The sequence below is a fragment of the Seriola dumerili genome, unplaced genomic scaffold, assembly GCF_002260705.1.
Source record: "Seriola dumerili isolate Sdu_G_001 unplaced genomic scaffold, Sdu_1.0 BDQW01000432.1, whole genome shotgun sequence".
NCBI lineage: Eukaryota > Metazoa > Chordata > Actinopteri > Carangiformes > Carangidae > Seriola > Seriola dumerili.
Genome location: NW_019174687.1, coordinates 273,065 through 300,848, shown reverse-complemented (window position 1 = coordinate 300,848; position 27,784 = coordinate 273,065). Strand labels below are relative to the sequence as shown.

The following is a 27,784-nucleotide window of genomic DNA, read 5'->3' as shown; positions in this document are numbered from 1 at the left end:
ACTTTCTTTATGGGATTTGTCTGCCAATTTTATCCAATAATCAAAAATCATTCAATCAACAAAATGTCAGAAAATTGTCAAAACAGCCCAGAGTCCAAAGTGATGTCATTGAATATCTATCTAAAACCCAGATATTCACCTTACAATCATACTGTATAAAATGAAGAAAAAAGCAGCAAATCCTCACATTGGTGAAAGGGAACCAGGTTTGGCTACAGTTGTTTTGATTGAAAAATGACTAACATTAATCACATATTAAAACAGTTGGTGATGGGCGACCTGATGGCTGTATGGTTAGGGCGCGCACCACACTACACCACATATTGCACTACATATCAAAGACTTGCAGTGTGATAAAGCTTCTATGGTTGTATTGGTGATAAAACCCATCACTATGATTAAACTTGTTCTGGATCCCAATACACACATACACTTACAATACACATTTTGAAGGGTTTTTCCACAGTTTTATTCTTGCCAAAGTGGAAAATGCTCTGAAACATTAGGAGCAGCACATGACAGGAATCAATACAAAATAAACAGCTCTAATTTGAGTTACAGCCCTGCCTGTTTTAAGGAAGGGAGAGTCTTTGAACCATTACTAATATTTAATTGTAGAAATTGAAAACTTTCTCTTATTAAAGAATGACTGATTATATGAAGTGTTGGTCTGGGAGCAAACACCGTTATAGTGTCTTTCACCATCAGTGAGACTGATCCAACTCATCAGTGAGATATGGTTTCCTTCTTTGTTGAACTCTCTGATTTCAAAAGTGGGTGCTGTGGCTGTTTCCATGTTCCCTTTTCTCTTCCATTTCAAAGTAACACACTGAGATCTAGCCATAACATCACCTCCTCCTCATTTTCTCTCCTCCTCCTTGTCTCTGCCAGTCAGCTTTCATAGGCTGTCGTGGTCTGCTCACCTCTGTCTCATCATCCTCTTTCCTTTGTTGTCAGGGTTACAAAGATCTGGGAAGGCGTTACCCTTTCCTCTAATGTCTCTATTTCTCTTCATTCTGTATCTACTCACTCTCTTCTCCTCCTAGCATTGTTGGCCATCTGACAGAGATATGGTAAGAGTTCAGCTCTTCCTCAGATACAAAGTCAGGGGCGCGGCTCATGATGTCATGACCTCGGAATGACTTGGGGAAGGCAATGACGTCACGAATGCTGGGAGCCCTGACCATGATGGAGACCAGCCGGTCCAAACCTAGAAGAGCAAGGATGAGCAATCAGACAGCTTAATAGATATACAATCATTTACACCTTTTCAGCTGATTAATTATACTGTTCTAGTATTATTATTTCATTTTTATTTAATTTACAGTACATACTGTATGAGCTGGTCAGTGCACTGCTGCCACTTTAAATTGTATTCGCTGATTTACAGATATTTTTCTTACAGAATTTGATTTGTCACACATTAGCATTGTTAGATGACATTAGCAGCCAGAGTGGACTGAGAGAGAGAGCGGAACCATCTCCACTGACTCTATAGTTTCCCGTTTATGAGCATCCAGCAGGGGGTTGCAAAAACACATTGATGCAAAATTATATTACACTGCTTATGGAAAACACTAAAATTAACTTAGATGTGAATTTGTATGTGACAATCATCCTTGCAATTGCTTAAGTTTTTTTTTTTGTTATGGTCATTGCACCTTTGATAGACATGTGTCAGCTCTTTGCTAGCTGAAATATTCTAGTGAAAAACTTAAGTTGGTTGCAAAGATAAGTCTGACACAGACACAAAGCTCTACAGATTGTGGGGAATGAATTGTGAGTAATTTTGTTTTTTTTTTATTGTTTTTATTTATTGTTGTTACCTAAAGCAATGCCTCCATGTGGTGGTGCTCCTGAGTCTAGAGCCTCCAGCAAGTGAGAAAGTTGACTGGGATCCTCCTGCAGCAGATACATATCAAAACTTGTTATGATCATGATTGATGCAACCCAGTTCCAAAAGTGAAACTGACCACCGGCCGAATGTAAAATGACTTACCTTGAGGATATTCTTCAGGACATGAAGCTGCTCTGAGGCTTTGTGGATACGGATAGATCCTCCTCCAATCTCACAGCCATTCAACACCAGGTCATAGTGCTGACCACGCACCTGGGAAAGTGAAAATAAACAGCACGAGGCTGGATTAAGTCCAGACCTCCAACTGTTAACCAGTGGTATGGGGAAATCTTTAAAGCTCTACCAATGGAGCACTTGAGTTCAGTTTTGAAGGGGAATGAGAGGTCTTTCAATAAGTTGTGGGTGCCTTTCCTAAACCACCTGCCGGACTGTACAGCATACTTAGTACGCAGGGGGTATTGCAATGTAGACTGGCGTCCCTCCTGCACCTCTGTGAATGCCTAATGCTCTTTCCTGGTAAGGATTCTGTTTTATTGCCTTAGCTGTGTATTCCCTGACTCATGTGAAATTTCTAAGCTGTGAATACTCTAAGAACTGTCCATGTAAGGTCCTATGCTGTTGTGCCCCCCTTTTTTTTTTTTTATTTAATTGAATTGAATTTTTCTTTCTCTCTTTCTTATCTCATTTGGTATATGTGATTTGCTCATACCTGCCATTGTTGTCATGTGTGTTCAGTGTTCTCTGTCTGTTCTAAAAAAAAACAAAAAGAGGCTTACACCCTATAAGGTGGACAATTATTTCTACATCTCCTATAATGAATTAAACTACAATTACTGCTTCGTGCTTGTATGCCTCCGCCATTTAGACTATCTTCATCTTACATCCCTGTTTATCCAGAATCATATAAAATATTAACTATTCCTGTGAAATTCTGTCATAATTGTGTCTGAATCTTTGAGTTATGGCTAAAAACATGTTTTGTGCAGTAACAGTGACCTTGACCTTTGACTTATGACCACCAAAATCTAATCAGTTCACTGTTACAACTACAAATCAACCAATGAGGGTACGACTACAAATCAACCAACCAATCATTCAGAATATGGCCACAAATCAACCAACCAATCAGATTAGAGCTACAAACCAACTAACCGATCAGAATATGGCTACAAACCAACCAGCAAATCAGAATACAGCTACAAATCAACCAATAAGAATACGGCTACAAACCAACCAATCACAATACGGCCAACCAATTAAACCAATTAAAACAACCAACCAACCAATCAGAAAAGAGCTACAAACCAACCATTCAGAGTAGTTTTACAAATAGGCCTACACGATATGATGAAAATTTGCGATGTGCAATGACACTGTTCAATATTGCGATGACGATATTGCTTGCGATAAATAAACACATATTGAAGTGTGCATGTACAGTTTTGCTGAGCTAAGCTGAATTAAGAACACATAGACAAAGGTCACTATTGGTCATCTCCTCCATCCTTCTCCCTCTGCTACAGGTATCCTTGCTGAGTTGGGGCGCGGCTGCTGTCTCACGCTGTAGTTATATGTTTACAAATGTCTGTGGCAAATGAAGCTGCAGTGTACACAAAGAAAATTTTTAGCTAGTTCATAACCATTCACTATTAGCTTAATGTTAGCGCGCTGCGCTTGTGTAAATCAAATCACAGTGGATGAGAGAAGTTGAAAATGTAGGTTTTCTCCTTGTTTAAATCTTGTTGAACAGGTGGTGTGACGGAGGACCCGCTAATTGCTTCTTTACTCGCAAAGGTTGTGATGACACTCACAGAGCTATGACCGTAGTTGTTGTCAGCTCCAGTAAAAAGTTCACTCCTCACTGGTCTCCACTACTGCCTCTGTGCTTATCTGCTGTGTGTCTGAGAGGTTGCAGCCTGACACCAAAATGCTGTAGTTTTTTTCCAGTTCATTTGGCTCAGACGCTGCGCCTTGTTTTGTGAGGACACTGTGACCTTGAACTTTGACCTTTGACAACCAAAATTAAGCCGACCAAGTGAATGTTTGTGCCAAATTTGAAAAAAATTCCCTCAAGGCGTTACTAAAATATCGCATTCGCAAGAAAGGGATGGACCAAGGGACGGAGGGACTGATGGAAAGGATTGTGGATTGTGAGGGAACATACATGACTACCTTGTGGGGCTCTGTGTAGAGTAACTGTCTGTCCTCTGGCAGTGCAGCAGTAAAAGGATGATGGGCTGACTCCAGCTTCTCTGGCTCATCTTTTTTAGGCAAGAAGAGAGGAAAGTCCATAACCCACAAGAAGTGGAAGGCTGAAAGATTTCGTAGTGAAACGGCATGAGACTCCAGCAGCTCCGCACACTGCAGGCGAAGACTACCCAGCAACGGGCGCTGAGAGCAGAGCAGGGGTGTAGGAAGATACAGGAGAGAGGACACAAGAAGAGAATTGTATAATGAGGTTTCTTACAATTCTATCTGTCACTGCTTATTTTTTCCATTTGTCAGTCTAACCTAACCTAAGTGTGATCAGGATTCTATTACCACAGTGTGGAGGGAACCGGCTGCCATCAGCAGCAGGTCTCCAGGTTTGGCTCCAGTCCTGTTCAGCAGCTGCTCTGTGGAAGAGGCAGACAGCAGCTTTTTTAGGGGAGTCTTCAATGTCCTGTCTGCTCTGACCAGCACCACGCTCAGCTCCTGCAAAACATGCAAGAAGAAAAAAGACACAATGAGGGGACACTGGGCGTAGACACAATGTTATTGCACCTGTAAAATTCACCCTTGCAATAAACCTTTGTGAAGCTTCTAAAGTTGTGTTTTTGTTTAGGCTGCACAGAGCAGTTAAGCTTCTTCTCTACAGCATGTTTGGCAGGATTTTGCATATCACTTTCATGTGCATAATGATATCAATTTTAGCATGTTAGCAGCATGGCTCTAGGGATGGCAATGTCAGTGTCTGTAAATCAATCCACCACTTTAGTCTGAACTAAAATATCTCAACATCTACTAGATAGAGTTGCATGAAAAGAAGTGGAAAGACAAAATCTACCTGTCCAAACTCAGTCTTGGCTGTTTGTTTCAGTTTTTCCAAATCTTTCCCAGTGAAAAGTTTCTGTAGTCAAACACAAAATCACAGATAGATATTAGATATCAGCAAACCTGTTTATTATCAAACATAGTTTCTGTTAGCTCTTTTAGTTATCATGTCTCTTTATTGTACCAAACACTACTTTCTGTACATTATAAAGTATTTTCTGCCACAGGAAATGTTCTCCTCTCACCGCTCCACTGGGGACACAGATGGCCTGAATGGAGCCTCCTGGTTGGCTGAGAGCTGATCTGAGGAATTCAATTTCCGTGGATAAGAAGACCTCAGTGAGGTTGGTCAGCTGGACAGTTAAGAAGAAAGACAGGGATTCAGACAGGTGTGTCGAAAGATGGTTAAATAGCCAACAACACTGCTGCTCAACAGACACATTCATAACCTGTTGAACACACAGGTAATAATAACCTGAAGAGCATTTTCTGCCTTTATCAGCAAGATTGTTTTTTAGTTTTTAGTTAGATAGTCACAGCAAGAAGGTTCTGAGTTTGAATGTGCTGGTTGGCTGGAGTCATTCTGTGTGCAATCTGCATGTTCTCCCTGTGTGCATGGGTTCTCTCCAGGTACTCCGGCTTCCTCCCTCAGATCTAACACATGCAGGTTAATTGCTGACTCTAAATTGCCTGTAGATGAGTGTGAGTGTGAATGGTTGTTTGTCTCTATATGTCAGTCTGGTTATAGACTCGAGACCTGTCCAGGGTGTACCCTGCCCTCACTCAATGTCAGTTGGGATTGGCCCCAGCCCCCCTTGTGACCCTATAACCAATTTTCATACATCTAAGTGAAACATATGCCCTTGAGCCATTTGGCACAACCATGGCCAACGCCCATAACTGTAATCGAATGTGATGCATGTGCAAAGTTTTTGAGTTTTCATGAACCCCTTGCCCCTCAAAAATGCCAAAAGGCATTAGGGGGCGCTATTGGTATAAACATGAGCGCAAAGTTTGGTGAGTTTTTGAACATCCTAAATGCCTCAAAAATGTGTTCAAAAAATGAAAATTGCTGCAGGAAATCCAAAAAGGCCCATTTCCTGTCCTGCAAAAAAAAATTTTAAATGTGAATTAAATCTATGACATGTCCAATCATCCCACTGCATTTCATAAATATCCAAGCACCTTGTCAAAGGCCCTATGTTTGGGGGCTCTATGGAGCCCACCGGCGACACCTGAGCCCAATCACTATTGACTTTTGCAATTTTTGACAGCCTTGAGGTGTGTGTGTGCAATTTTTCATGAGTTTTCAGGCATGGGTAAGCCCTCAAAAATCAATTATACCAGCAAAATAATAATAATCTTTTCAAGACAATAGGTTCCTTTCACCCCCAGTGCCAGGGACTGCTAGACCCCGAAGCTTGATTCCAGAAATCTTATATCCAGTCATCTCAGAGACATAAATAAACAAAATCACTCACCTTCATACTGAACCTTGTATCAGGTTTGTCCACACCATAGTCCCTCATGGCCTCTTCATATGTCATGGTTTGGAAAGGAACCTTAATCAAACCTTTCTCTGCAGGCCAGGAGTACTGTAACAAACCCTCCACTAGGGACATTATACTTGCCTGGTCCACAAAAGACATCTCAATGTCGACCTGGGAGACATAATGAGAACTCAGATAAGACTGATTAGGACTATAAACTGGCTGGCGTCCACGTTGTCACCTGGATGATGGAAAAAAGGTGAATTTGATGAAAAACAGGACAAACCATCTAATCAATCTAATCACAATGTAGACCAGAAGAAAATGTGTGTACATGAGTGCACCACAGTTTCACAGTATCATTCATCCCAACATGCAGCTAATGAATGTAATGAATAAGGTGGAGGGTGTTTTGTAATACTCAAGGAAAAATAAACACTAAAGTGCAGAACATCAGAAAACTGGTCTAAAAACTGAGACTCAATTCTGTTACTCTGTGTATGTGGTTCAGTGGTGAGGATTTTCACCAATGTGGCCCAGGTTTGACTCCTGGTACAGGAACAACTCTTAAAGTGACTTCATTGACTGTTGTCGTCTTGTCTTATGTTTAATTCCTGTTTTTATAAATTGCACTTTTGTTCTGTACTGCCTCGATGACAATGCTAATTTCGTTGTACAGTGCATCTGGAAAGTATTCACACCCCTTAACTTTCCCCACATTTTGTTATGTTATAGCCTTATTCCAAAATTGATTAAATTTCCTTTTTTTCTCATCAAACTACACACAATACCCCATAATGACAAAGCGAAAATTTATTAAAAATAAAAAACTGACGTATCGCACGTACATAAGTATTCACACCCTTTACTCAGTACTTTGTTGAGGCACCTCACACTGTTTACAGTGGGGGCGGGGAGCTGCTGACGTCAACTGAGAATATAGTAGGACAGTGGAAGGAATACTTTGAGGAGCTCCTCAATCCCACCAACACGTATTCCGTAGAGGAAACAGAGCCAAGAGACCTGGGGATGGATGATCTAATCTCCAGGGCAGAAGTCGCCGAGGTAGTGAAACAACTGCACGGTGGCAGAGCCCCGGGGGTTGATGAGATCCGCCCTGGGTATCTCAAGGCTCTGGATGTTGTAGGGCTGTCTTGGTTGACACACCTCTGCAACATTGCGTGGACATCGGGGGCAGTGCCTTTGGAGTGGCAAACCGGGGTGGTGGTCCCCATCTTTAAGAAGGGAGACCAGAGGGTGTGTTCCAACTACCGTGGAATTACACTCCTCAGCCTCCCTGGTAAGGTCTATGCCAGGGTACTGGAAAAGAGGGTCCGATCGATAGTTGAACCTCAGATCGAGGAGGAGCAATGTGGTTTTCGTCCTGGGCGTGGAACTGTGGACCAGCCCTTTACCCTCGCTAGGGTGCTGGACGGAGCATGGGAGTTTGCCAATCCAGTGCACATGTGTTTTGTGGATTTGGAGAAGGCTTACGACCGTGTTCCCAGGGGCACCCTGTGGGGGGCACTCCGGGAGTATGGGGTGGATGGCCCCTTGTTAGTGGCCATTAAATCCCTGTACCAAAGGAGTGTGAGTCTGGTTCGCGTAGCCGGCAGTAAGTCGGACCTGTTCCCGGTGAGGGTTGGACTCCGCCAGGGCTGCCCTTTGTCACCGGTTCTGTTCATAACTTTTATGGACAGAATTTCTAGGCGCAGCCGGGTGGTGGACGGGTTTGGTTTTGGTGGCGGGAGGATCTCGTCTCTGCTTTTTGTGAATGATGTGGTCCTCCTAGCTTCATCGAACGCCGACCTTCAGTTCTCGCTTGGGCGGTTCGCGGCCGAGTGTGGAGTGTGTGGGAGGCTTTGCCTCAGGTGGAGCAGTTTAAGTATCTCGGGATCTTGTTCACGAGTGAGGGTAGGATGGAGCGGGAGATCAACAGGCGGATTGGGGCGGCGTCAGCAGTGATGCGGGCGCTGAGTCGGCCCGTTGTGGGGAAGAGGGAGCTAAGCCAGAAGGCGAAACTCTCAATTTTCCTGTCGATCTACTTTCCGATCCTCACCTATGGTCATGAGCTTTGGGTAATGACCGAAAGAACGAGATCGCGAGTACAAGCGGCCGAAATGAGTTTCCTCCGCAGGGTGGCCGGGCTCAGCCTTAGAGATAGGGTGAGGAGCTCGGTCATCCGGGAGGGACTCGGAGTAGAGCCGCTGCTCCTCCATGTTGAGAGGAGCCAGTTGAGGTGGTTCGGGCATCTAGTGGGGATGCCTCCTAGACGCCTCCCTAGGGATGTGTTTCGGGCATGTCCCACCGGGAGGAGACCCCGGGGTCGACCAAGGACACGCTGGAGGAATTATATCTCTCGTCTGGCCTTGGAACGCCTCGGGATTCTCCCGGAGGAACTGGTGGAAGTGGCTGGGGAGAGGGCTATCTGGACCTCTCTGCTGAGGCTGCTGCCCCCGCGACCCGGATCCGGATAAGCGGGAGACGACGAGACGAGAGACCTTTGGCAGCTATTACAGCCTCAAGTCTTCTTGGGTATGAAGCTACAAGCTTGGCACACCTGTATTTTGGATAGTGAAGGATAGGGGCACGGACCTATTCTCTAGGACTAGAACTGGGCAGAATAGTTCTCAGGGTGACATGAGCGTAGCTGGAGAGAATAAAAATGTTAGGCTAGAGGGAAATAAGCTCCAGATTTGTCCTTGTGGCTGGCAGAAAGTAACGTCAGTTAGGGGCCTTAGAATGCATCAGGGAAGAAAGAGGTGTGTTGCAAAGGAAAGGCAGTGTGGCCGCATCGATCGATACTTTTTAAGAAGTCAATCGAATAAGTCGGATGAAGTCCAGCGACAGGTAGAAAACCACAGTTCGAAGGATATCAATAACACAGCTACAGAGGGGGAAGAGGAGACTACAAGAGGGGATGCAGCTGAGACTGAGGTGAATAGGCCAGTCAGAGAGAGAAATATGGAGCAGAAAAGAGTTAAATGGCCGAGGGCAAATAGCAAGAAAGAATGGGAGTCAGTCAATAGAGATTTGTCAGTAATTTTAAGAAGACTAGGAGAAAATGCAAGCGATAGACTAGAGAAGTTGGGGGATATAATCTACTCCTATGGTGCAGAAAGATTTGGGGTGCAAGACAGAAAGAGGGTTGAAAGAGCACAGTTAGTTAAGTCCAGACGGCAAAGGGAAATGGAGAAATTAGTTAAGGAAAGAAGACAATTAAGAAAGCAGTGGAAAAGGGCAACAGAGGAAGAGAGGGGGGGATTAATGTGTTACAAGAAGAGCTGAGAGGCAGGCTAGCAGTACTTAGAAGGGCTGAATATCTTTGGGAAAAGAGAAAGAAGAAAGAGTATGTAAGAACAGCGTTTTACAGGGACCCTTTCAAGTTTGTTAAAGGATTGTTTAACCAGGAAAAGGGAGGACAGCTTAAGGCAACAAAGTCAGAAGTAGAAAAGTATCTAAGAAACACGTATTCAGATTTTGAGCAGAATAGAGTAGTAGGCCTTCCACCTGACATGCCACCATTAGGAAAGATAGATCATGAGATGGATGTTAGACCACCCAGGTGGAAGGAGGTTGAGGAGGTAGTCAGGCGTGCAAAGGCTTCTTCGGCCCCAGGGCCAAATGGAGTCCCCTACCGGGTTTATAAAAGCGCACCTGATATCCTAAAGTTTTTGTGGAGGCAATTAAGAATAGTTTGGGAGAAACAGGTTATTCCCAGAGCATGGCGTAGGGCAGGAGGTGTTTTTATTCCAAAGGAGAAGGAATCCTCAGACCTGAGTCAGTTTCGAATGATCTCTCTCCTAAATGTGGAGGGGAAGATCTTCTTTAGCATAGTCGCACGGAGATTAGCTAGTTATTTAGAAAGGAATAGCTTAATAGATACTGCAGTACAGAAGGCAGGAATACCAGGTTTCGCAGGGTGTTTAGAGCACACTAGCATGATTTGGCATCAGATTCAGGCAGCCAAGACAGAGAAAAGAGACTTGCATGTCATATTTTTGGATTTAGCAAATGCGTTTGGTTCAGTGCCACATAGCCTTATTTGGGAGGCATTTGATTATTTTAGAGTGCCTGGAGTAGTGGTTAATTTAGTAAGGTCGTATTTCCAAGATATTAGACTATGCTTAAGTACAGCAGGCTTTACAACAGGGTGGCAGAGGCTAGAAATAGGCATTATGGCAGGGTGCACGATTTCTCCATTGGCATTCACAATGGCGATGGAGGTAATCATTAGAGCTTCTAAGTGGGTTGTAGGTGGAGAGAGGCGGCAGGATGGGATGCGCCTTACACCAATTAGGGCCTACATGGATGACATGATGTTGATAACTACAACGGTGCCATGTATGAAAAGAGTACTTGAGAGACTTAATAAAAACTTGGGCTAGTGGGCTAGTATGAAAATCAAGCCTAGTAAGTCTAGAAGTATCTCAATAAGTAGAGGGAAGTTAAGTGATAGGAAGTTTGTAATAGATGAAGAGGAAATTCCAATAATTAGGGAAAGATCGGTAAAGAGCCTAGGTAGGTGGTACAAGGCAGACTTGAATGACGGAGAACAGGTAGTGCAGTTTCGGAAGGATGTTGCTGAGGGACTGGATAGAATAGATAAATCAGGGCTCCCAGGAAAGTTAAAGTTGTGGTGTCTGCAGTTCGGGTTATTTCCCAGGCTGATGTGGCCACTGTCTGTATATGAGATCCCATTATCTGCTGCAGAGAAAATGGAAAGATTACTTAGCTTTTACATTAGGAAGTGGCTAGAAGCAGCTCCCGGTAACTAGTCTAGTGGAGGAGTTTAAATGTACCAAGGTTAGGACAGAGCTCCTGTTATCTGGGAGTAAAGATGTGGTAGTCAGTAAGGTGGTTCCAAACCCAATCAAGGGGAGAAAGTGGAATCCAAGAATGGCCGTGCAGGAGGCGGAAGCAACGCTCAAGCATACAGAGATTGTGGGTAATGTCCAAATAGGCCGGGGAGGCTTGGGGCTTGGCCCAGGCAAACCGGTGTGGAGTAGAGCAGGTCCCAAGGAAAAGAGAAAGCTAGTTGTGGAACAGGTTTGTAGACAGGAGGAAATATTAAGGGGTGCAAAGGCGGTGGCTCAGGCTAAGCAGGGACGGTGGGTGAATTGGGAAGGTATAGACAAGAAAAAGCTTAGCTGGAAAGAGCTGTGGAGTATGGAGGAAAGTAGTATTAGATTTTTGATAGGGGCAACTTATGATGTATTGCCAACTCCCCAGAACCTAAAACTCTGGGTAAATGGAGACCCATTATGTTCATTGTGTTCAGGTACTGCAACTTTAAAGCACATTTTGTCAGGCTGTAAGGTTAGTCTGTCGCACAGGCCGGTATACGTGGCGACATAACCAGGTTTTAAAAAGCTTAGCTGCAGGAATTGAAGATTTACGGAGGCAGGCAAATTTAGGAGGGCCTAAAATAAAGAGAGTTGCAATCAAGTTTGTTCAAGAGGGAGAGAAAGTTGGTAAGACAACAAGGAGGCAAGGCAGCTTAGAGGATGCTTGTGATTGGGAAATGCAGGTAGATTTAGGAGGAAAGCTTGTTGTTCCCCAGGAAATAGCTAGTACACTTACGATAGACAGACTCTTAGGAGAAGCAAGGAAGAAATCCAGGAAGAGGAAGTGTTTTTAAGTGGGGGTGTGGCCTGTGTGAGCCTCTTTGAGACCATGCGGGTAGTCCAGGTGAGGTAGCCTGTATTGTTTGGTTGCATTGTTTGAATTGGTTTGTAGTGTGTCTTTGACTGTTTAGGTGAGTTTGTTTGTTTTAGGTGAGTTGTTGGAGAGTGGGGGAGTAGGGGGAGGTAGAGCACAGCCTAATCCGGTAGGGGAGAGTTTAGCTTAAAAAGGCATCTCTCCTTGACTCTACCTCCCTCATTCAAAATGGCCGCCACTTTCTCCAACTGGTTAGGGGAGTTTGTTTGCTGAATCTGCTAGTGTGTTTTGTCCGAGTTGATGATGTTGTTTGTGGTAGCATAGGCAAGATAAAGGAGAATATAGTCGTGGGTTGAGGAGCAGTGATGGCTGGCATTAGGGGAGTGACTCTGGGACGCCAGTGATCACTGTCTAGCCTCCTGGAGGTGTTGTGGGACCAACTAGACGAAACACTGGTGAAAGGAGATTCCCACCTGATGACCCCAAAGACGTGTTAGTTATCACTGCTCATTAGTCTGTATAGCTAAATTAATACTTATTATAGGACTTAGGATGTTAAGCTTAGGGAGCTATTCACTGAGTCTGGTCCATTTTCTGTAGCACAAGTTTCTTGTGTTTACCTTAAATTAAATTCCTATTCTTCTCTGCAGATCCTCTCAAGCTCTGTCAGGTTAGTTCGGGAGCATCGCTGCACAGCTATTTTCAGGTCTTTCCAGAGATGTTCAATTGGGTTCAAGTCTGGGCTCTGGCTGGGCCACTCAAGGACATTCACAGACTTGTCCCGAAGCCACTCTTTCGTTGTCTTGGCTGTGTGCTTAGATCGTTGTCCTGTTGGAAGGTAAACCTTCGCCCCAGTCTGAGGTCCTGAGTGCTCTGGAGCAGGTTTTCATCAAGGATATCTCTGTACTTTGCTCCGTTCATCTTTCCCTCAATCCTGACTAGTCTCCCAGTTCCTGCTGATGAAAAACATCCCCACAGCATGATGCTGCCACCACCATGCTTCACTGTAGAGATGGTATTAGCCAGGTGATGAGAGGTGCCTGGTTTCCTCCAGACGTGACGCTTGGCATTCAGGCCAAAGAGTTCAATCTTGGTTTCATCAGACCAGAGAATCTTGTTTCTTATGGTCTGAGAGTCCTTTAGGTGCCTTCTGGCAAACTCCAAGCGGGCTGTAATATGCCTTTTACTGAGTAGAGGCTTCCGTCTGGCCACTCTACCATAAAGACTTGATTTGTGGAGTGCTGCAGAGATGGTTGTCCTTCTGGAAGGTTCTCCCATCTCCACAGAGGAATGCTGGAGCTCTGTCAGAGTGACCATCGGGTTCTTGGTCACCTCCCTGACCAAGGCCCAAAGCCAGCTCTAGGAAGAGTCCTGGTGGTTCCAAACTTCTTCCATCTACGAATGACGGAGACCACTGTGCTCTTCGGGACCATCAATGCTGCAGAAATTTTTTTGTACCCTTCCCCAGATCTGTTCCTCGATATAATCCTGTCTTGGAGGTCTACAGACAATTCCTTTGACTTCACGTCTTGGTTTCTGCTCTGACATGCACTGTCAACAGTGGGACCTTATATATAGATGGGACCTTATATAGACAGGTGTGTGCCTTCCCAAATCATGTCCAAATAATTGAATTTACTACAGGTGGACTCGAATCAAGTTGTAGAAACATCTCAAGGATGATCAGTGGAAACAGGATGCACCTAAGCTCACTTTTGAGTGTCATAGCAAAGGGTGTGAATACTTATGTACATGCGATATTTCAGTTTTTTATTTTTACTAAATTTGCAAGAATTTCTAAAAAACCTTTTTCGCTTTGTCATTAAGGGGCATTGTGTGTAGATTGATGGGAAAAAAAGGAATTTAATCCATTTTGGAATAAGGCTGTAACATAACAAAATGTGGGGAAAGTGAAGGGGTGTGAATACTTTCTGGATGCACTGTATGTTGCTCTGTTCTGTATGATGACAATAAACTGAATTGAATTGAATTGAAAAGAAGTTTTAAAATAAATGGTGTGTGTACATTTTGTCCTGTTCCCTCCCTGCCCACCTCACCTGAGTGAACTCAGGCTGCCGGTCTGGTTTGGAGCCTTCATCTCTGTAGCACCGAGCCATCTGGAAGTACCTGCCGCAGTGACGGAGGAGAAAGACAGAGTTACAGCATGTTAAATCAAAGCATCAAAACACTGGCTCTGTTACATATAATGATAAACATGAATGAAGAAACTTTCATCTAAAGTCTGTTTTCTCAGTGCAAGATGGTAGTTATCTCTTGGTTAGTGAGCATTGGGCTCGTTTGGGTTGTGAACTGCACCTCTCCTGGAAATTGGAGGAAAGAAGGCAACGGCAAGGGGGTAAGACAAAAACCTGTTTATTCTCAAAATCCTCAAATCCTTACTTCTGATAAACATATTGTAGACTAGAACTATCCTAGACCGTTTCTGAGTTTTAGTTTGTGTTTTTTACAGTTAATAGCAAGAAGGTTCTTGGCTAAAATAAACATAAAAAAATAAATGGATAAAAGCAACGCTGGTCATTGTGTTTTGGTTGTTCATGTTCTGTTGGTGAGGGCTGTGTCTTTGCTCCCTGCTCCAAACTCGCTCTGGGTTTGTGCCTACTGTTAGTAACAGTGCTCTTGCTGCAGTTGACCTGTTGAGTGTTATAACACCCCGGTTGGTGACAGCAGTGCTTGCGCTCCCCACTTACAACACGAGGTAGGGTGTACCTAGTTTCTGCACGTACCACAGTCTGACAGCATTTCTGCTGGGGCTGACTTGGTTGCATCAGCTATTGACGGTAACTTTTACTGGCTTAGGTGGTGATTTCACCTCTGCTCCCAGTGTACATACATACATGCATACTGTATGTCATGATATACAGTATCCTCAACTCATGTAACCCCAAGTTACCATCATGTTGACACATCATTACTGTGGTGCTTGTACGGCCCCTCTTCAGCCAGATGATGGCCACGATTGTTGCCCCTCTTGTCTTGGCACCTGAGGGAGGCCCTCTTCGCATGAATTGCAGCTTCATGCCCCTGGATGTTACAGTTGCCTCCAGCTCAACCTACCTGTCGCAGGCATAAACGGGTTGAGGTGTCCACAGCTGCCCCTTTCAGGAAGAGGGCTAAAACTGAGAAGGGTAAGCTCTCTTCTCAGGGGGAGCAGCTGAAGTCTCTTCTCCTGACCCTCCGTCCTGGTGTTCAGACAGGATGTGGAGACACCTTCTCTGCCCATGCCTGAGTCATTCCCTGAGGAAAGGAGCTCCATGATGACACTGGGGTCAGCTCTATGGCCCTAGCTCATCTGCAGCTGGACATGGTATCTGAAACTGGCGCCTTTACTGTCTCCCCTCAGAGGAGTATTTGAGGCAGCTGCATGCATGCTGGGAGGACACTGGAAGATGCTCCCATCTTACTTCAGAAGGCCGCTGCTTGGCTGCTATGCAAGATGCAGCCAAGTTTGGCCTGGATCTAATGCTGGCTATTGAGCCTGCAATTTCGTCCCTCATAGTGCCCCCTGATAAGGCTCTGAGACTGGATGCCAGGTGTCCTCAACCCCAGTGTCAGTTCACTGATCATGTGTTTTGCTTGGTTTATGATGCAGTGGCACACATGGGGCAGATCGGGCACTCACTCTCTCACCTCAGGCTTGCCTCAGCTTCCCTGCAGGAAGCAGGGGTGGGACACTTCTATTGCCAGCCTCAGTGATGCTTCATTGCAGGCTTTTGCCTTTATGTCCACCTTGGTGCAGACTCGGCACCAGGTCTGGCTTGCACAGCCACCCCCAGCCACCGCATGCAGGAGGACCCTGTGCAGTGTCCCTGTGAAACCAGGGGAGCTGTTTGGTTCGGCCGTTGTAGAGGCCCTGCAGCGTACTGTCCAGGCTGGAAGGACCAGACGACAGCTCTCGGGTCTCCACAGAGCTGTGTCTCTTTTTGGCAGGCTGAGGCGCACTGTGAATGCCCCCCTCTCCCTCTCCCTACTATTGCCATTATCTCACATCAAGGGTTACCATGGGTCCCAGCGCCCTGTTGCCCAGAGGCCAGCCCCCAAGACCTCCAGAGGTCACGGGGCCAGAGATTGAGGCCTGGGGGCCGGTCATTGGTTAATTTTCCCAGCAGCAGCTCAGCATCTTAGCTGCTCACACTTCCAACCCCCAAGTGATCCATCTTGGCTCATGGGTACAAGATACAATTCCGACACTAGCCCCCAGCTTTCAACCGGGTCAGAACGACCATCATCCAGGACCCAGCGAAGTCTTTAGCCCTGAACCAGGAGCTTTTTGCTCCTACAGTCACAGGGCATGAAAATTCTGCCGTACCTGGATGTCTGGCTGATCTCTGCACCATCCAGGGCTTAGGCGGTTGAGACACAGCTCTCCTCCTCCCTCTCTCTCTCTCTGTGGCCCAGCTGGGTCTCAATGTCAATTTTGAGAAGAGTTCACTGACTCCCTCTCAGAGCACAATTTTCATAGGTGTGGCTCTGAACACCATCACTATGAAGGCCTGTCCATCCACTCAGCGTGTGGATGACATTCTGTGGCTCCTTGCCTGCTTCCAGAAGGGCAGGGCGTTGCCATATGTCCAGTTCCTGCACCTCTTGGGCAATCTGACGGCCACCTCGACCATAGTTCCCTTGGGCTTATTGTCTCTGCAAAGATGGCTGAACAGCTTCCACTTTAACAAGGAGTGAAACAAATACACTGAGGCTCAGAGTGTCACGGCAGTATCTCCTCACTCTAGCTCCATGAAGGGAGAAGTCTTAAACGGAGAGGGGCATCCCCGTGGGTTCAATCCCATCTTTGAGAGAAACTGTCACAACGAATGCCAGCCTCTCGGGTTGGGGCAGAGTGTGGCAGAACAGGACGGTACAGGGTCAATGGTCTGCAAGGGAAGGCGCAGGGCACACCACTGTGCTAGAGCTAAGGGCTGTGCACATGGCTCTGCCATACCTGAAAGGGAAGAAAGCACTTTGTTCGGTCGCAAAACACCTCAAACATGTACCACATCAACCACCAGAGAGTCACCAAATCAGCACGGTTGCTGCAGGCATGCCAGGACCTGCTGACATGGGCAGCCCCGCAGCTGGCCATCTTGCAGGCGATGCAAGCCTACTTTATGCCTTTCCACCAGTTCCTCTGATATTGCCCACACTTCAGAGAGTGCTTCAAGAGGGCCACATACTTCTGCTGGTGGCCCCCTTCTGGCCAGCGAGGAAGTGGTTCCCTCTGCCGCGCAGGCTATGCCATGCCTCCCCGACAGGACGGATCTACTATCCCAGTTGGGGGGTCAGATTTGGCATCCCGATCCTTGCCGCCTCCAACTGTGCGTTTGACCCCTGGAGGGCTACCAAACATTTGCGTGGAGGCAGTAAGAAAGAGCCAGCGTACCCTCCAAGTGATTACAATATGATAACAGGTGGAAACTCTTTTCATGCTGGTGTGTAGTCAGGGCATGGACCCAGTGCATTGCACTGTACTGTATCATTTTGGAGTTTCTGCAGTGAACTGCGCACTCTGTCAGTGAGCAACTCATTTCTGAGGTGTAACCTAGACAGCTTGGGTGTATACAAATACAAACACAGCGCTTCTTCCTAAGTGTTGTCACACTTACACCTCTATGGGCCTATTCAATTGGCACAGTTTGATCCCCCATTGGGGGAAGGGAGAAGTCGAGGTTACTATGCCCAGTAAGGGCCTTAGAGCCTATGTTGACGCTACTGCAAGTGTACAACAGTCCGACAAGCTCTTTGTTATGATGGCCCCAGATGAGGTCGCACTCTTTCTAAGCAGTGCCTGTCCCATTGGGTTGTAGATGTGATTGTTCATGCATATAAGATGAATAATCACCCTATGCCATCTGGAGTCAACTGTCACTCTACCAGGAATGTCTCCACATCATGGGCAGCCCTGAGGGGAGTGCCCCTAGAAGCCATATGTGCTGCGGCCTCATGGGCTTCACCGAGCACATTCTCTAGGTTCTACAAGGTTAATGTCGCCACCCCACATCCTCTGGTATGATACTTCAGCAGAGTTCCTCTGCGTCTAAGCTGTAAGGTATGTACTCGGGACAGTTATGAATATAACTACAGTTCTATCAATCCTGGATGACCGCCAAAGCATTTAGTCACTCAGAATCCTTGTGAAGGCTCTGTAGGAACTGATTCCCTGATGACACCGGAAGATACACCCTCTCTCGGGTCACTGGGGGTCACAAGTGACAGAAGATCCAGTGCTTAAAGCACCACCTCTGGTGGTGGTGTAGTAGATTTTCACTAAAATATACTATGCATTATAAAGATATTGAATATTAAACTTATAAATCCAATGAAATTCACAACTGAGGTTAGATTTGTATGTGAACCAGTCTTTGCTGAAGTAAAAAAAATGAAGGGCCTTGGAAACAGTTGTTTAAGAGAGCAGCCGTGGCGAGGCCCAGGTTGGGATAGATAGGGGATTTCTGGACACCTGGCACCACTACTATGATCTGGCATGCCGGGTTTGGGGAAATTCCATGTGGTGCTGTACACCATTGTTCCCATGGCGTTGATAGGTTCACTTTAGAAAATAGTTGGAGAGCCCACCTAAGGAGGGATTACTTGATGGTGCAGAGGCACTCTGTCTTCAGTTCGGATCTGATCTTGCTTTTATTCTTGGAAAAGAATGAATTCTATTGCATTAGACTCTGCACATCTCCAGTGACTTCTTTTTTTTAATCTTTTTTGACTCCAATAAATGTACAACTTTGTTGAAAGTTAAGTGTTGGTGAAGAAGTCTAGACTTTGTCTGGCCCGGGCCTGGACTTTTTTTCTCCAACAGCGGTCATTCAGGATTCATAGAACATTCTATAGCCTCCATCAGAGAATAAATCTTAATATTTTAAAATCCTGCCAATGGAATAAAAATCAAGAGTTTCTATAAAACATCATTCACGTTGTTGATCCAACAGCAGTCAGTTGAAGTACGTCAGTTCATACTTCTACTCCAACTACATGTCCGAGGCAAATATTAATTTCATTTATTTACTCTGGTCACTGTGCCGATTAATATTTAGAATTTGAATCACAGTAGTGTAGTCTACTGTATGCATGGACTAGTTTTCAGCATCCTTTTGGGACAGGATGTTTTTGATTTTCACAACACTGTGCAGGTGGAAGAAAACTGTCCTAGAGGCTTGTTTTATGTGTGAAGTAAAATACATGTCCTGGTAAAAAATGACCCCAAGGTTTCTGACGGTAGCACTGGAGGCCAAGGTAATGCCATCCAGAGTAACTACATTATCAGATAATGTATTTCTAAGGTGTATAGGGCCAAGTACAATAACTTCAGTTTTATCTGAGTTAAGAAGTAAAAAAATGCTGGTAATTCAGGGTTTTTACGTCTATAAGACATATCTGAAGTTTGACCACCTGGTTAGTGTCACCTGGCTTCATAGATAAATCAACTGGGTGTCATCTGCATAATAATGGAAATTTATCTGGTGCCTCCTGATAATAATCCCTAAAGGAAGCAGATATAGGGTGAAAAGTATTGGTCCTAACACAGAACCTTGTAGAACTCATGGAGAGTCATAATTAACATGAAAAAACTGGAATCTATCTGACAAGTATAACTTAAACCAGCCTAGTACAGTTCATTCAACACCACTGACATGTTGTAGTCTCTGTAATAAAATCCTGTGATCAATGGTATCAAATGCAGCGCTAAGATCTAATAGGACACTTATAGAGACAAGTCAGTCAGTCTGAGGCCATGAGGAGATCATTTGTAACTAACTGCCATAAAAATATATTTATGTTGTCAGTTGATGTGTTTTATTTGCACACATTATTTTACACACACATCTATTTTATGACATATGATTATATGACAAGGCAAGTCATGTGTCTTCTTTACTTATCAAACACTACCATGAAAAGGTGCATCATGAAGGAAGAGGAAGAACTGTAAATGAGTTGCAATCCAATGAAATATGGGTCATAGGATACACCAGTGCAGTTGCCTCGCACATTTTCAAGTGCACAACATGTAGAAAGTATAGAAGAAGCACACAAGATCCAACGATGGCAGATTTGCCAGAAGAAAGAATTGAAGTAACACATCCATTCAAATATTGTGGCATAGATTGCTTCTGACCATTCTATGTGAAAAAAGTAAGAAAGGAACTTCTTTTCACCTGTATGGGCTGTAAAGCCATACACACTGAAATGCTTGAGGATATACTACAGATGCTTTCATCAATGCACAGCATGCAATACGTGGAAAAGTAAGACAGTTGAGGTGTGATCAAGGCTCCAACTTTTTCAAAAAGAGAATTCATGGATGCAATGAAGAACTTTGATCATAAACAGCTGAAAGAACATGGATGTGAGTTCATGATGAACATCCATCCAGCCACATGGGAGGTGTATGGGAGAGACAAATAAGGATACCCCCTCCTGGTCAGTTTGTGAGTCAGGATCTATACCTACGCAAGAGATGGCGACAGGTGCAGTTTTTGGCAAAGGAATTCTGGACAAGGTGAAAAAAGGAGTACCTCCTAAATCTCCAGCAAAGCCAAATATGGCAAAAGGATAAGAGAAATACAAGGATTAATGACATTGTCATCCTTCATGAGAATGATTCGCCATGGCAAGAGTAACAGAGGTGTATCCCAGCACTGATGGAAGAGTCAGAAAGGTGAAACTCTCATTACACAATATATACACAATATTCATGTGATTTATTTTATGATTCTTTTATTTGTATTGGCTATATGCAGGAAGTAGAAAATAAGTTTGCGCTGTGCCTGTGTTGCATGTCTATTTCCTGGAGGGAGTGACAGTAACCTTAACCAGAGCTGTTTCTGTGCTATTATGGACTCTAAATCCTGACTAACAATAACCTTAACCCTTCAAGCAGACCAATCCTATCCAAATAATCACGAACTGATCTGCAACTACTTTTTCAAGGATTTTTAGAAATAAAGGGGTGTTGGATATGGGTCTGTTGGATATGGGTCCGTAATTAGCTAAAACATCTGGATCAAGAGTAGGCTTTTTAAGGGGAGGTTTAAGTGCTGCAACCTTTAAAGCCTGTGGTACATAACCTGATAATAAAGATGAATTGATCGGATCTAATATAGAAGTGTTTATTAAAAGGAAAAACATCCTTGAACAGTGGGAACAGGGTCTAGAAGACAGGTTGGAGATTTAGATGAAGAAACTGTTGATGTTAGCTCAGAGAGATCTACAGGAGAGAAACACTCTAAATATAAACCAGTTACTGTCCTGGACAGTATTTTTGTGTCAGCCATGGGGAGGAGATGGTAATTTTTTCCTCTCAGAGGGGCCACAGTGTTGAGTGTTTTACGCAGATAGGCTGCAGCACTATCAACAAGAACTTGTGTGGGTTCATCTCAAACGAGTTGACTACTTTTTACACTGTGGCATAATTTGAATCCGCTATATCAGGTTCTCACAAAAGCTGGAATTATGAGAGATGTAAAGGAGCCATTTCTGTTTGTCTGTATGTGGGATTTCAGTTGGGCCAGTGGGTGTCACTATTCAGGGGGCAAACAATATAGGTAGGAACCTTTCATTCAGGGACAGGTGCTGCTAGACAGGGAAGGTACATAGTTTTTTGACCGCAACACTGTGTCTTGTCATGCCAGGAATGCTGCACTCATGTATTGAAATATGTTGTAGTTGGAAATATGGACATTAATTGATGGAATCCTGTATATGTGTTATGGACTACAACAGTGAATATAAACTTTGAATTGGAAACAATAAGAGAAAAGAGAACGATATTTCTATGATACATCAGCAGCGGATCAAGAACAGTGAGCCCTCAAAGACTTAAAGTTTTAGGCTTAGCTGCTATAAGATGAATACATCTTTGCAAATCTAAATCTCAGAGAAGGGTGTTAAGGGTATCACAGAGGAGCAGACACTCACCCATCTGAAATCTCAACAACACATATGCAGGTGTGAGTGTCAAGCAAGCTCATTGGTTGATCCAATATCCTGTCCCATGTGCTCATCTTGACATTGTTCCATCAATTTACATTAATAAATCTCTGACATTTCCTGTTTTCTCCTGTTTTATTGTGATTTGCTAAACATGATGCTGCTTCCAAGTGCACATGTACATTATACTCCCACTTTGTACAAGTATAAAAAAACACACACAAGTGGTGTCCATACACTACCTGTGTATGTTTGCTTATGTGCAGCCTAGAGAAGCAGAACTCCAGCTTCATTCTCACAAGCTGCACATACCATAAACATCCTATATTGATCAATACAGTGAATGGTAAATGGACTGTGTTTATAGTAGTCTATTGACCACTCAAAGCAGATTACAATGTATGTCTCATTCACCCATTCACACACACATTCACACACTGATGGTGCTTGAGTCTTGGTATTACTTGAGGACACTTCAATGTGTCTCTGGAGGAGCCGGGGATCAAACCCGGAACCTTCTGATTACTAGACAGCTATTCCACATCGAGAATTGAGGTAATGGTCTCTCTGTAAAAGTGCAAGCCTCAGTCAGGCAACTAGTGGAAAAACATTAAGTTTTGTGTACCCACCTATCAATACCAGCCACCATGAGAAGCTGTTTAAACTGCTGTGGACTCTGGGGCAGGGAAAAGAACCGGCCAGGCTCTCTGGAAGGCACCACAAACTCTTTGGCTCCCTGGAATACAAAAGAATCTACAACAGCTGGGCCTCAGTTGAATATCTGACATCAGAATGTGTTAGCTGTCTTGATGTTAGAGGGTCTTGAAGATAAATTCTTCCATTCTTTGTATGTTTCCATTGCAACATGTAGTAAAAGTGACCTTCTTACCCCTGGTGTTCTTTTGAACAAAGTAGGAGTTTCCACATCAACAAAACCTGCAAATCAGAAGAAAACACACACGTGACAATCAGATAATACAGCAAGAATGGACTGGATTCTGTTCCTGGGGCCTCATGTGCAAACGTTGCTCATGCACAAAAACCCTGTGTGCGCCATCTGTCACATTCACGGCAACAAAACAGCTAGGAACTGGTTTACGAGTCCGTCTGACACATGTGAAAATGATTACTCAACTACACATACGTTGATAAAAAGGCACCATCACAGGATGAATTTGCCTTTGTTAAGAGAGAGCATTTTCATTTCATCAATGTGTAAATAATATGTGATGCACATGTGTGATTAATATTGTGGCAAGGTGGCTTAGATCAACCAAGGATTCATTTATCCTTACAAACAGTATGGTGGTTGGGAACAGACTACAGGCTGGCAGGGCGTGCGATGGGAGGCTTCTTGGTAAGCATTTAATTCATAAGTTCAATAAATTCAAAAATCTACTTCAAAGTTAAAAACCCCTCTGAGGCCCACGGGAGCATGTACGCCCCCAAATATCATGTTGTATTTAGAGTGTCTTTTCTCCTCACTGGTTTAAGAGACATGCATTTTTTTTCCTGTAAAACTAGAGAATCAGTGCTTTCTGACAAGCCTCTGTCCATGTGAATCATTTGCTTCTGTTTATAAACTAATGATTCAATCTGTAGGTACAGACAGTGACAAATTAAAAGGACAAATCTGAAAATTAGTGGAGACACAGGATGACAATATCGCCATGTATAGAACACGTGGAGTCATTGAATGGTATGAAAATGACATGAATCATATGCCTTCACAGTCAGCAGATCTTAGTCCAGTTGAACAGCTATGGGAGATATTGGACCGACTGCTCTCCAACGCCATCATCAAAACACCAAATGAGGGAATATCTTTTGGAAGAATTGTGTTCCATCCATCCATTTGTTCCAGGGCTTTGTACATGAGGCCCCTAGTGTCTATTTTTGTAGTGTTTGTATGGGTTTCCTCTGTGTCCTACGTTACCACAATCCCCAGTGACAGGCAGTCATTACCATTAAAAAGACAGACAAAATGAATCCCTCTCTCCATACCGTGTACATTACAGAGGTATTCTCTCATCTTCATCACCAGCTCAGATCTTAGTCTGAGGTTCTTCTGCATCTGTGAGGATCTCAGGTCCAGGTAGCGATACTGCATCCGCAAAGACTCGGATTTCTGTATAATCAAAAAGACAAACAAACACGGAACAAAAACAAAACTGATCATGATTATTAACAATAACAAATCATATAACCTGCTCAGAGCAATTGTAAAATGGTGCACAAGCATGTAAGATAAATCACTTACTTTGACAAAGTCTTTAATCTCAAAAGGTAATATGCGGGACACATTGAAAACCTCCACGTCCTCAGCAAGTACTTCTATTTCTCCTGTTGGCATCCCCTGTTGGCATGTACACAGCAGAATGAGAAGACAAAGTACTCTGAATGATAAATGAATTGTTTAAATATTTGCTCTGCTAACGACAGAGGCTAACTATGAGGCGTGCATCACAAGATGTGAGCCAAAGATACTGTACAAGGTGAAAGGGACAGGTGCAGGCTGGTGTTCTAAAAACAACAGGAATTGTTACAGTAGTTATTGTAGTTTGTCTCAATGATTTGGCTCTCTCATCAACACAATCATCAGTTGGAGCTGCAGCAGTGACTGTGACACAGCTCATGGGAGCAGTTAGTGCCCAGTGGCCCCATGTTGCCTCAGAATTCACTCTCCTTCTCAGAGCCATAACTTATTGAAATCTGATCATGATACACATATTTTTAGATCCAGTGTGACTTACGATATCATCATCTAATGTCCATCACCAATAAACATCCATAAATCAAATTAGAAATCATAGAAAAGAGATGTTCAGGGATGATTAACCACACAACAGAAGTAAAACTAAAAATAATAATAGGAGACATAAAATCCATTCCTCATAGAATAGAGAATGGTGTTGGTGGTACTGTTGTCTTAGTTTTGTCTGAAGAGAGACCTACAGTGACAGACTTTTAAAACCTCTGAAGATGCAAGCCACAAATGAACATTCAACACATTCCTCCTTATTTCAAGAAAAGGGTGTCTTTCTATGGTCCAGTAGAGCTGAATGTCCTCATATGAATAAAAGTATCTGCCAGTCATTGTCTAATATTATGCACAAACACACACACCTTGTTCTCCTGTCTTGCTGGTCGTCGTCTGACAGTTCCTGTAACCTTGATGACAGACTCAGCTGTGAGGTCACACAGCGCTGCTTTCAAATTACTTGCAGACTTAAACAGAGAAAGAAAAGGTACAGTTTCTGATTCATAGCATACCTTCATCTTACTTTCTTGTTTATTATTATTATTATAATAAATAAAATACAGAGACTATCTTGTGTTGTTTAGCTGTTTTCATCCTTACTTCTTCTTGAGGAATTAAAATTTGTGTGAAGCCACTGAAATCTCGCAAGATGACAAACAGGTCTTGTCTGTTGGAGGCAGAAACAAATTGTTTAAACACAACTTTGCATGAGGGAGTTAAACAAGCAACACTGATAGTGCTTGAGCCAAAAGTGAAAAGTTTGTAACTAAAGATTCACTCTTCTAATCACACAGTGAATGTGAGTGTGAGTGTCCAAGAAAACATGAGCTGAGTTAATAAATAATGATTAAATATGAATGTGCCAATTACAGTTTACTAACATCACACGTAAGAGGCAGTGAAGTTCACACTTTTAGCCATGCTAGTGGCATAGCTCTGGGGATGGCAATGCCAGTCTGTCAGTTGGTCCAGACTGAAATATCCCAACAACTACTGGTGATGAAATTTTGAACAGACATTCATGGTTCCCAGATGATGAATCCTGATGACTTTGGTGATCCTCTGACTTTTCCTCTGGTGCCACAATGAAGTTGGCATTTTTGGCTTTGAGTAATACTTTGTGACAATTACCGGATGTATTGCTATGAAGACATTATACATTAATGGAATGAATTATAATAACTTTGGTGATCCACTGACTTTCCATCTAATGTCATCTTCTGGTCAGAATTATAATTTGTCCAATACTTTGTCTGCAAAACTAAAAACATTCCCATCAGCCATAGCTGTAATTTGTGTTTAGTGCTTATTAGGATATGTTAACATGCAAACATGCTAAAATAAAATAGCAAATACGGTAAACTTCACTGTTAGCATAGTAAGGTTAGCATTTAGCTCAAAGTGTCACTGTGCCTGTTGTAAGTAAAGCCTCACAGAGCCGCTAGCTAGCTGCAGAGTCTTAATCCTGTTACCTTTTAACTCCAACATAGCCACTGTTAAACGGCAATATCTTACATAGCTTTAAAAACATGTTTTGATGTATATGTAATTGTGTAAACAGGAGCAACAGAGTAATACCTGAGGTACTGGACCCAACCACACAGAGTGACCGTGTCTCCTACATGATGTGACCTCAGCTCTCCACAAGTGTGACTCCTGAATGACAAACTGCTGGGACCTGATAACAAAATAACAGAGTTAGATTAGTTTAAAATTGCAGAGAGCCAGAATACGAACATTTTAGTGTATGACAACATATAGTATAAATACCAAGGTAAAGCACTAGCGAATTAAATTTATACAAGTAAACAAGGAGACTTTGAGACCAGGTAAAGTCAGCTACACAAAAGACATCGATAGGCAACGATTACATTAAACACCAATGACATAGACATGATACATTTCATTTTTCTGTTTCGCTGTTAGAAATATATGCTTTTATTTCACTGGCAAGAGTACTAAAAAACAACTCACAATTTGAGAATTTAGATTATGAATATATAATGTAACCATGGTTGTAATGAAATGTATCATTCGCACTTAAGAAAAAAAACATTCTCCCACTCAATAGCAAAAACTCTGTAATTATCTATTTTAATGACCTAAAGACCTGTTGTCAATGAAGACAAACATTTTCTGATTTTATTTGAAATCAAACTGAAATTCCACATTTTAAATCTACATAAACACAAATAAATTGTATAAACTTTATCATGAATTTTCCAGCATATGAATACAGTGTATACATTTTCATGAATATCCTGGAGCAGTTGTAGCTCTGTTAACTGTAACCTTCTGAGTATCATGTGAATGCACTAAAACAAATACCATGCAGTCCTCACTTTACTGGTGCACTTGAAGAACTCTTAATGCGAGTCACTATCCTAAAAAAACAACTAAAATCAACTAGTCCATTGATAACGGTAAGCTAAAGCACTTTGATGATCAACCACTCAGTGAGATACCTGTGGCGGGAGCGTCAGGCTGGTAGAGTGTGTATGAGCAGCTCAGGTGTCTGAGATCCGCTCTCCACAGGACGCGTCCTTGTCTTGAGGTCAAAGCTGAGCTCCTAAACCGAACAGTGAGAGCTCTTAGTCCACTGAACACTCTGTGCAGAACAAACCTGCTTTTGGTCGCCATTGTCACACAAAGTGAGACACCGGGTTGATGTAACGTGGTTAACAGCTGCCACAGTCACCAGGGTGTACGCTCAGTGTGTCTGGCTGTTTTACTGACAGGAATCCTGTACATTGTGTCCAGCATTTTTCAACATGAGTTACAGAGCATGGACGTACAGACCGGGCCAAGATGTGCGTTGGATAAGAAGCCTCCGCTGTCACTTCATCTGGTCTTGGTTCCGCATTTTCAGTCGTCCAGACGGGCTGTCACTAATCTCTGCTCATGTGGATGGGCTTTTCTATAGCACTGCACATTAAGTCAATGCTCAGCCATTCATGTGGGGGTCGGTGATACGTAAACGGATGTGTCGTCATGTTTGGACCAAAGTAGTCAAACTCCAACATAATA

General features: G+C 43.5%; 1 protein-coding gene across 1 annotated transcript; it reads right to left on the bottom strand.

The window, feature by feature from the left end:
* dars2 (aspartyl-tRNA synthetase 2, mitochondrial) lies at positions 1-27,619 on the bottom strand. The gene is made up of 17 exons (XM_022761901.1): positions 27,223-27,619; positions 26,336-26,435; positions 25,358-25,424; positions 25,123-25,224; positions 24,257-24,352; positions 24,001-24,124; positions 22,886-22,932; positions 22,626-22,732; positions 14,100-14,169; positions 6,373-6,552; positions 5,137-5,244; positions 4,905-4,967; positions 4,400-4,552; positions 4,031-4,249; positions 2,000-2,110; positions 1,827-1,902; positions 1-1,210 (listed from the first exon to the last, which is right to left on the bottom strand). Exons 1-17 carry the CDS (start codon positions 27,395-27,397, stop codon positions 1,023-1,025), a joined length of 1,986 nt encoding a protein of 661 aa, XP_022617622.1. The 5' UTR covers positions 27,398-27,619; the 3' UTR covers positions 1-1,022.
* Positions 27,620-27,784: the final 165 nt, after the last annotated feature.